The sequence below is a fragment of the Piliocolobus tephrosceles genome, chromosome 21 (genome assembly GCF_002776525.5).
Source record: "Piliocolobus tephrosceles isolate RC106 chromosome 21, ASM277652v3, whole genome shotgun sequence".
Lineage (NCBI taxonomy): Eukaryota > Metazoa > Chordata > Mammalia > Primates > Cercopithecidae > Piliocolobus > Piliocolobus tephrosceles.
Genome location: NC_045454.1, coordinates 48,251,813 through 48,262,042, shown reverse-complemented (window position 1 = coordinate 48,262,042; position 10,230 = coordinate 48,251,813). Strand labels below are relative to the sequence as shown.

Here is a 10,230-nt window from a genome sequence, read left to right as displayed (position 1 = left end):
TCTCACTCTGTTGCCCAGGCTGGAGTGCAGTGGCACGATCTTGGCTCACTGCAACTTCCGCCTCCCAGGTTCAAGTGATTCTCCTGCCTCAGCCTCCTGAGTAGCTGGGATTACAGGTGTGTGCCACCACACCCAGCTAATTGTTTTATATTTTTAGTAGAGATGGGGTTTCACCATGTTGGTCAGGCTGGTCTCGAACTCCTGACCTTGTGATCTGCCGGCCTTGACCTCCCAAAGTGCTGGGATTACAGGTGTGAGCCACCATGCCCAGGTTGTGTGTATATGTATATAAAAAAATATAAATATATATAATATATAATATATGTACTATATATAAATATATAAATACATTTTTATATATAAAAACATATATACATGTTTTATGAGACAGATTCTCGTTCTGCTGCCCAGGCTGGAATGCAGTGGTGCCATCTCGGCTCACTGCAACCTCCGCCTCCTGGGTTCAAGCAATATTCCTGCCTCAGCCTTCTGGGTAGCTGGGATTACAGGCGCCTGCCACCACGCCTGGCTAATTTTTGTATTTTTAGTACAGATGAGGTTTCACCATCTTGGCCAGGCTGGTTTTGAACTCCTGACCTCGTGATCCACCTGCCTCACGTTTCCAAAGTGCTGGGATTTACAGGCGTGAGCCAGCACGCCCAGTTCCTGTCTATTTATTTTTAGTAGGGACAGTCTTGCTATATTGGCCAGGGTGGTCTCAAACTCCTGCCTTCAAACAATCCTCCCACCTCAAGTGCTAGGATTACAGGCGTCAGGTACCATGGTCACCCAGCTTTTTTGATATGTAATTAACATACCATCAATTTCACTTCTTTTAGTATATAATTCAATGAAGTTTATAACGTATTTACAGAATTATACAACCATCATCACAATCTAAATTTGGAAAGTGTGCATCATCCTGAAAAGACACCTCAGGCCAGGCTTGGTGGCTCACGCCTGTGGTTCACTTTGGGAGACCAAGGTGGGCGGATCACCTGAGGTCAGGAGTTCGAGACCAGCCTGGCCAAAATGGTGGCATGCACCATCACTCTAGGTTAATTTTTGTATTTTTAGTAGAGACAGGGTTTTACCATGTTGGCCAGGCTAGCTTCAAGCTCCTAACCTCAGGTAATCCACCTGCCTTGGCCTCCAAAAATGCTGGGATTAGAGGTGTCAGTGACTGTGCCTGGTCAGCCTCCTTAAAGGCCATATCTCCAATATGGTTCCATGGGAGGTCTGTGCTTCCACATATGCATTTGGGAGGACGATACAAAATTCAGTCCCTAGCAGCTAGGAATGGAATTGCTGGGTCATATGGTAAGTCTATGTTTTTTCTTTTTGTTCTTGTTTTTTTTTTTTTTTGAGATGGAGTCTGGCTCTGTAGCCCAGCCTGGAATGCAGTGGCCGGATCTCAGCTCACTGCAAGCTCCGCCTTCCGGGTTTATGCCATTCTCCTGCCTCAGCCTCCCGAGTAGCTGGGACTACAGGCGCCCACCACCATGCCCGGCTAGTTTTTTGTATTTTTTTAAGTAGAGACAGGGTTTCACTGGGTTAGTCAGGATGGTCTCGATCTCCTGACCTCGTGATCCGCCCGTCTCGGCCTCCCAAAGTGCTGGGATTACAGGCTTGCGCCACCGAGCCCGGCCTGTTCTTGTTTTGAGACAGAGTCTTGCTCTGTCGCCCAGGCTGGAGTGCATTAGCACAATCTCGACTCACTGCAACCTCTCCCTCTCGGGTTCAAGCAATCCTCCTGCCTCAGCTTCCCAAGTAGTTGGGATTGCAGGCATGCACCATCACACCTGGCCAATTTTTTTGGTATTTTTAGTAGAGACAAAGTTTGACCACGTTGGCCACGCTGGTCTCAAACTCCTGACCTGAAGGGATTCACCTGCCTCAGCCCCACCGAAGTGCTGGGATTACACGTGTAAGCCGCGGCGCCTGGCCTATGTTTAATTATTATTATTATTTTTTTGAGACGGAGTCTTGCTCTGTCGCCCAGGCTGGAGCACAGTAGCATGATCTCAGCTCACTGCAACCGCTGCCTCCGGGTTCAAGCGATTCTCCTGCCTCAGTCTCCTGAGTAGCTGGAATTACAGGTGTGCGCCACCCAGCTAATTTTTCGCATTTTTAGTAGAGATGGGGTTTTACCATGTTGGCCAGGGTGGTCACGAACTCCTGACCTCAAGTGATCCACCCGTCTCGGCCTCCCAAAGTGTCGGGATCACAGGCGTGAGTCACCGCGCCTGGTCTTGTTTATTTTTTGAAACGGAGTTTCGCTCTGTCACCCAGGTTGCAGTGCAGTGGCGCGGTCTCGGCTCACTGCAACCTCTGCCTCCCAGGTTCAAGTGATTCTCCTGCCTCAGCCTCCCAAGTAGCTAGGAGTATAGGCGCCCACCACCACGCCTGGCTACGTTTTGTATTTTTTCTAGAGATGGGCTTTCACCAAATTGGCCAGGCTGGTCTAGTACTCCTGACCTTAAGTGAGGATCAGACACTTGTTTTTGCTCTTCCCTCTGCTCCTCATGCCCTCCCAGGGCTCGCCTCACTATAGCGTCCGACTTCTGTTCATCCTCCCAGTGTCTGGTTAAACTGACTTCATCCAGTAACCCTCTGTGATCCCCCAGGAGAGAAGAAGTCGTCTCCATTATTCAGCTTTTTTTTCCTCAAGCACCCTGGTTCTTTTTAGTTCTTACCATGGATCCTAATTACAAAAAAAAAAAAGCAAAACAAAACATAACAACATCAACAAGTTTAAAAAGTTAATACTTCTTGGCCCTGGTATACTTGATTCCTGGAAGGTAGAGTTATAGCTGCTTCGTTTTTTTTTTTTTTTTTTTCCGCTCTGTCGCCCAGGCTGGAGTGCAGTGGCGCGATCTCGGCTTACTGTAACCCCCACCTTCTGGGTTCAAGTGATTCTCCTGCCTCAGCCTCCTGAGTAGCGGGTATAGGTGAGCGGCCACCATGCCCGGCTAATTTTCGTATTTTTAGTAGAGACGGGGTTTCACCATGTTGGCCAGGCTGGTCTGGAACTCCTGACCTCGTGATCCGCCCGCTTCGTCCTCCCAAAGTGCTGGGGTTACAGGCGTGAGCCATCGCGCCCGGCCGAGTTATAGCTTCTAATATTTCCTGTATTTCCTGTTGCCCGGTTCAGTCTAGAGCAGGGTCCTCACAATCCTGTAAGATCTTGTAAGATCGGTACCATTATGGGCCCCATTTTCCAAGTGCAGAGACTGAAAGCCCAGGACAATCAAGCGACTCGGCCCCACGGTATTCAGTACATTTTTCTTGAATATGTCTGTGGGCGTTTGGTGGCCCTGGCATATAGTCGGTACTCAGTAAGTTTTTAACTAAGTGAAGAAATAACTATTCTGTGCATTTTGCTACTGTTTATCCTAAGAGCTCCCCGAGAGCCCGCCCCTTCCTCTAAGCCCCGCCCCCTCGAGCTGGCAATCTCCCGTCCCTGTTTTATGTTGTATCGCTCTTCTTTCGATAGCCAATGGCCGACGTTCTCGCTGAAGCCACGCCTCTTGTGATGGCCAATGCCTGCTCCCTACCTTGAGGCGCTTCTCTTGTGGTATCCAATGTCTTGCATCTCTACTTTAAGCCCCGCCTCCTGAGCGGGAGAGGCTGTCAAGGACCCACCCCTTGCGTTGACTGATTGGCCTTCTTTTCTGCGGTATCCAATGTTCTGCCCTACTTATATCCCCTTCTGTTGTAGCGGTCTATGTCCCGCCTCTTTCCCTTAAGCTCCACCCCTTCACTCTCTTAGCGCCTCTGTTCGTCTCCTCCCATCTTTCCCTTTCACCTCCCATAACCTCCCATTAGAGTCTCTGGGTTACGCCCCTTGGTTCTGTCCGTTATCCAATCCCGTTAACTACTGTGCTCCAACCTCTGTTTTCATTGGTCGCCTGGCTTCTCTGTCCGCTGCACGTGGTCTTGAACGACGGCTTTGCAGGCCCGTGACGGCCGGAGGGCTGAACTTCCGTTGGCGCAACGCCCAATAAGCGAGCGCCGGCAAGCTGCCCAGGTAGCCGCCCCCGCCCCCTCGGCGTCCCGCTCCCGCCCCCGGCTTCGCCTCCCGCTGCCGCCGCTGCTGCCGCCGCCGCAGCCGCTTTCTGCGGCCTGGGCCTCCCGCCGTCAGCATGCCACACGCCTTCAAGCCTGGGGACTTGGTGTTCGCTAAGATGAAGGGCTACCCTCACTGGCCGGCCCGGGTGAGGCCGCGCGGGTGATGGGTCCGCCGGCGGGGGGGGGGGGGGGGGGCCGCGGGGGCCTCGGGCCGGGGGGGGGGGCGCCCCGGGGGGCTGGGGGTGGCCGGGGCCTGGGGGCGCGGCGCCCTGGGGGTCTGGGGGTGTCCGGGGCCTGCAGGAGCCGCGCCCCGGGGTCTAGGGGTCCTGGGCCTCAGGGAGCCCCGCCCTTAGGGTCTGGGGGTCCTGGGCTGCAGGGAGCCGTGTTCTTGGAGTCTGGGGGTGTTCGCATCCTGCCGGACCCGCCGTCTGGACCTGCAGCAGTCTGGGGGTCCTTGGCCTCAGGGAGCTGAGTCCTGGGGTTCTGGGGGTGTCCGAGCCCTGCAGGAGCCGCGTCCCGGGGTCTGGGGGTCCTGGGCCTCAGGGGGCCACGCCTAGGTGTTCTGGGGCTGCCTGAGCCCTGCAGGAGCTGCGCCATGAGGTCTGGGGGTCTCCTGGGCCTCAGGGGGCCGCGCCCAGGGGTTCTGAGGGTGTCTGGGGCCTGAGAGACTCTCGCCCTTGTGGTGTGGGGGGCCTGGGGCTCAGGGATTCGCACCCTGGGAGTCTGGGGGTGTTCTGGGCCCGAGGGAGCCGCACCTTGGGAGTTTGGGGGTGTTTGGGGCCTGAAGGAGTCGCTTGCCGACGTTCTAGGGGTCCTGGGCCCGAGGAAGCGGTGCCCTGGGGCTCTGGGGCCTGATAAATTCTCGCCCTGGGGGAATGGGGGTCCTAGACCTGAGGGACCTGTGCTGTGGCGGTCTAGGGGGTGTCCTGGGCCCAAGGGAGCCGCGTCTTGGAGGTTTGGGGGTGTCCAGGGCCTGAAGGAGTTGCGCGCCAATGGTCTGGGGGTCCTGGGCCTGAGAAAGCTGTGCCCTGGGGTTCTAGGGGTATCTAGGGCCTTAGAAACTCGCCCTGGGGGTCTGGGGGTCCTGGGCCTGTGGGAGCTGCTCCCTGGGGGTCTGGGGGTGTCCTGGGCCGGAGGGAGCCGCGCCTTGTGTATCTGGGGGTGTCTGGGGTGCCTCGTGGAGCCAGGTGCAGGGTGTCTGGGAGGGTCTGGGACCTGAGGGACCCTCGCCTGAGGGTCTGGGGGTCCCAGGCCTGAGGGCTCAAGGTTCAAGTTTGAGCAAAACTGGGTAACTTGAGATTTGAGGCCAGGGGCCGGATGTGATGGGATGCTGAACACTCCCTTGCAGGTCCTGCAGAAGCCCAGTTTTGAGGGGCTGGGGGGCCGAGGGCCATGTGCTAGGGGTCCATGGTTGGAGGAGGCAGTCATGGGGGAAGGCTGAGGGTCTAGGCTAAGGGAAGCTGGGGCCTCTGAGTGAGGTGCTGGGTTTGGGGTAATGGGGCTGGAGGCTCTGTCCACAGGGTCATTGGGACTCGGGGAACTAGACCTTAGAATGAAGTCAGCATCGGGGCTGTTGGGGGACCCTGGGAACTGGTCCCCTGTGGGGAGGAGGATGTAGAAGCTGGTTTTGGAGGGACTTGAGGGTGGGGTGGTCCAACCCTAATGCTTGAAATGGAGACAGGCCCGGGCCCAGGGAGTGGGAGCGCATCTGAGGGAAGGGGGCTGGCCGAGGGGACCTGGGATGCCCCTTTATGGAAACTGGGGTCCTGAGGACCTGGATAGTCCCAGGTGTCCTGGCTTGAAGGATGTTCTGCACCTTGGAGTCCCAGGTATGGAGGGGGCGAGTTCCAGGCCCTGAGTGGGACAGGCCAGCGGGGAGCAGGGACCCCAGGCTTTTGTCATCCCCAAGACTTAGGGCTGAGTCTCCCAGGGCTGAGGTTGGTGGAGTTGGCCGGGCAGGACTGAGGAATTTGGCATTGGGAGTGGAAGGCTGGGGCAGCAGGGAGGGGCCGTGGAAGGGGAGGCCAAACGGTGCCCTGGTCCAGAACTAGCCCAGGGCCGAAGCTGGCGTTGCCGCTGGGATGGGTGGGCCTTGGAGTACTGTGGGCGGGTCCTGGGTGAGGCAGGAGGAGAAGGGGCCTGTGAAGCATGCCAGGCTGGTCCTCGGGTGGACTGAGTTTGGGATGCTTCTGGTGGGAGAGGGATGCTGGGCCTGGCTGCCCATGGCCAAGCCCAGGGGCCAGGACTCTGAGAGTAGCTCCGAGGAGACCCAGGCAAGAAGGAGTGGGGCAGGGAAGATCAGGAGCCCCCCAGAAGCTGGAGAGGTGGATGGGGAAGGAATGCATTGGGAGCGGAGAAGCCACTCTAGCCTGCTGTGCTTGCGCTGACTTTCTTGGGGGAGACCAGAGCAATGCAACTTTCCAGGCACTTCCCTCCCTTTCCCAGCTCTCTTCTTCCCAGAGCACTCGCTTTTCTCTACCCCGTCCCCTCTTCTCCAGCCTCCTCTCCTAGCCCCAGACGTTTCCAAGCACCTGATTGGAAGTGAAGGGGCTGTTAGCCTCCTGTGGGGAGGTGACTGACAGCTGCCGGAGCCCATGGGCCTGCAGGGAGAGGGTGGGACTTCCTGGATGCTCAGGGCCGTTTCTTGTAGCCCACCCCCCACCCTCTGCATCCTTGGAGCTGCCAGCTGCATCCTCTGGGGGACCACCCGTGAGCCCCTCTTTGCGGGAGGGGTCCCCAGGGAAGGTCCTGGGAGTCCATAGACGCTGAGCTTGGCCCCACCCCCTGGTTGCCTCAGAGGGCCGGATCTGGCTTTGCTCAGGTAGAGCACCTGCCCTGGGTGGGCCAGCTCTCTCCCTGGGGTCGGGGGAGATCTCTCTGGATGAGGCACAGCTTTGCAGTGGAGGGGACACAGAAGAATGCAGCCTCCCATTGGGAAGGGGCTGCTGCTTCCCGGGTTGAAGGCTCCCCTCCTCCCAGTGTGATTTGCCCCAAGTAACTTGGCTGATTTCTTGGTGATTTCCTGGGTCCGCGGGTAAAGCCACCCCCTGACTGGCCTCTCACTGCAGATCGATGACATTGCTGACGGCGCCGTGAAGCCCCCACCCAACAAGTACCCCATCTTTTTCTTTGGCACACACGAAACGTAAGTGTCTCCTGCTGGGGCTTGGTTTTCTCCTCTGGTGCCTCCTGGGGTGGCCACACTCACCTGAGACGGGCCCCCGTTTCCCTTCTCCAGAGCCTTCCTGGGACCCAAGGACCTGTTCCCCTATGACAAATGTAAAGACAAGTACGGGAAACCCAACAAGAGGAAAGGCTTCAATGAAGGGCTGTGGGAGATCCAGAACAACCCCCACGCCAGCTACAGCGCCCCTCCGGTGAGTACCTGCGGCGGAGAGCCAGCGCGAAGGGTGCTTCTGAGGCGAGAGGAGGCCTCCACACAGAGTCTCTCGCCTGGGTACTATGGACACATGGGGCGCGATCGTTCCCTGTGGTGGGGCGTTCGGGTCCCCGCAGGTGCTGAGCAGTGTCCCTGGCTACCACCTACTCCATGCCAAGGCCACCGGTACCCCATTCATGGTGATGACAGATGTCCCCAGACTTTGCCCGGTGTCCCCTGGGTGGAGGGGAATGGGACAGAATCAGCCCTGGCAAGAACCCCTACTCTAGAATCAGCCCAAGTTTCTTTTTTTTTTTTTTTTTTTTTTTTTTTTGAGCCGGTCTCGCTTTGTCGCCCAGGCTGGAGTGCAGTGGTGTGCTCTCGGCTCACTGCAAGCTCTGCCTCCCGGGTTCCCGCCATTCTCCTGCCTCAGCCTCCCGAGTAGCTGGGACTACAGGCGCCCGCCACCACCATTTTTTTTGTATTTTTAGTAGAGACGGGGTTTCACCGTGTTAGCCAGGATGGTCTTAATCTCCTGACCTCGTGATCTGCCTGCCTCAGCCTCCCAAAGTGCTGAGATTACAGGCGTGAGCCACTGCGCCCAGCCTTTTTTTTTTTTTTTTTTTGTGAGACAGAGTCTTGCTCTGTTGCCCAGGCTGGAGTGCAATGGCGTAATCTTGGCTCACTGCAGTCTTTGCCTCTGGGTCCAACTGATTCTCCTGCCTCAGACTCCCGAGTAGCTGGGATTACAGGTGCCCTCTACCATGCCCAGCTAATTTTTGTATTTTTAGTAGAGACAGGGTTTCACCATGTTGGCCAGGCTGGTCTCGAACTCCTGAACTCAGGTGATCCACCCGTCTCAGCCTCCCAAAGTGTTGGGATTACAGGGGTGAGCCACTGCACCCAGCCAGCCCGAGTTTCTAACAGAGGGTTGTCATAGCTCTCTTAAAACTTTGTTTCTTAGGTAAACACATTTTTTTCTTTTGAGAACAGTCCCCTCTTCCACTGTTACTGCCAGATTTTTGAGGAGTGAAAAGGCCATAGTGTGTAGACGTGAGCGTTCTCAGGTGGAAAAAAACATCAAGAATCAGATGACATCTCATTGGCAAATGGGTTTCTGGAAATAGTCAGGGAAAGAAAGGAATTTAGAAAAGTGGAAGGCAAATGGCTAAAAGGCCGTGGAAGGATGGGAGAAAGGTGCCTTACTCTTCAGTATTTTGGGGTGAGATGGGGAGTGGGGAAACTGGGTTGGGGTTCTTTCCTCTGCTGTAACCACACTGTTTTTGAGGTTTCTGTGAGAGGCTGGGGGCCGGGGGTAGCCCAGGCTTAGCAGGGGCGGGCATGAAGTTAGCGGGGAGGCCCAGGGAACTGACCACAAGCTAGGGAAAGCTTGGCCGTCAGGGAAGAAAAGGACGCCCAAGGTGGTCTGAGCGGAGGAAGGCAGGAGGGGCCCAGCCTTTGGCTTTTGCGAGTGGAGGATGGAGTCTCTTTGTGGTGCCTGGTCCTGCTTGAGAACCTGAGGTCTTCAGGCGGCCCGTTTGTGCCTCTCCTTCATCTCGGCCTGGGCTGGGTCAAATGCCTATGAGCATTTGCTCCAGGATCCGCCGATGTTTCGACGGTGACACCTGCTATGCACATGTGTCATGGGGACCAGGAACAGTCAGGCACAGTCCTTTGCCTTCTGGGAGCTCATGGTCCAGAATTGAGGATTCACTCAACAGTTGTACTTTGAGCGCCGAGGATCTGGCAGCCCCTTCTCAGGGGTCCGGGCCCCACTGATGTTGCATGCTGAGGGTATTTTACTTTAACACCTGTGGTGTGTCTAGGAAACTGAGGTTTCCCTGCTTTCATACTTGCCCCAGGCTGTACCTGTCCCCAGCCTGGATGGATAGGTCGGAAATCCTTCAAGGTAGCTGTTGCGTGAGATCTTTTTCTGGCCCCAGGTCAAGTTCTCTTTGGTTCCGTCCTGAGCTCATTACCTCCTGGTGAATCATCACACCATTTAATATTTATTGGACACCTGCAGCTTGCTAAGCACTGTATGGAGGCCTGTCTTCGAGGAAAGGAAATTAAACAAGCCCTGTACGGATCCCCCAAGATGAGAAGTAGCTTTAGTTGAGGCCACTGCTGCTGCTCTTAGCTTCTCTAGCCCATCTATGCTTCCAGATGGAACGTGTGTTTAAGATGCAGATTCCTGGCCGGGCACTGTGGCTTACGTCTGTAATCCCAGCACTTTGGGAGGCTGTGGCTGGTGGATCACGAGGTCAGGAGTTCAAGACCAGCCTGTCCAAGATGGTGAAAGCCAGTCTCTACTAAAAATACAAAAATTAGCCCGGCGTGGTGGCAGGTGCCTGTAATCCCAGCTACTTGGGAGGCTGAGGCAGGAGAATTGGTTGAACCCAGGAGGGAGAAGTTGCAGTGAGTCAAGATTGTGTCACTGCACTCCAGCCTGAGCAACAGAGTGAGACTCTGTCTCAAAAAAAAAAAAAATGCAGATTCCTGGGCCATCTTCCTAGAGGCATAGATTTAATCGTGTAGGACAGGAGCCCTGAAGTTTTGTCCTGGATGCTCTTTTTTTTTTTTTGAGATGGAGTCTTGCTCTGTCACCCAGGCTAGAGTGCAATGACGTAATCTCGGCTCATTGCAACCTCCACCTCCCGGGTTTAAGCGATTCTCCCGCCTCAGCCTCCTGAGTAGCTGAAATTATAGGCACCCACCACCATGCTTGGCTAATTTTTTTTTTTTTTTTTTTTTTGAGACGGAGTCTCGCTCTGTCGCCC

At 55.7% G+C, this 10,230-nt stretch overlaps 1 protein-coding gene across 5 annotated transcripts in view; it reads left to right on the top strand.

Annotated features, from left to right (window-relative positions):
• Positions 1-4,005: 4,005 nt before the first annotated feature.
• The window catches only part of HDGFL2 (HDGF like 2), a 28,060-nt gene continuing 21,835 nt past the window's right edge, over positions 4,006-10,230 (top strand). For 3 of the 5 annotated variants that reach the window (XM_026455515.1, XM_026455516.1, XM_026455514.1), the window contains exons 1-3: positions 4,006-4,217; positions 7,140-7,216; positions 7,310-7,448. In XM_026455515.1, the coding sequence (XP_026311300.1) occupies positions 4,146-4,217; positions 7,140-7,216; positions 7,310-7,448 (288 nt within the window). In that variant the 5' untranslated portion in view covers positions 4,006-4,145. Of the gene's footprint in view, positions 4,218-6,168; positions 6,893-7,139; positions 7,217-7,309; positions 7,449-10,230 lie in introns of those variants that run through there. The other 2 variants (XM_026455517.2, XM_031934844.1) reach the window with 2 other exon arrangements.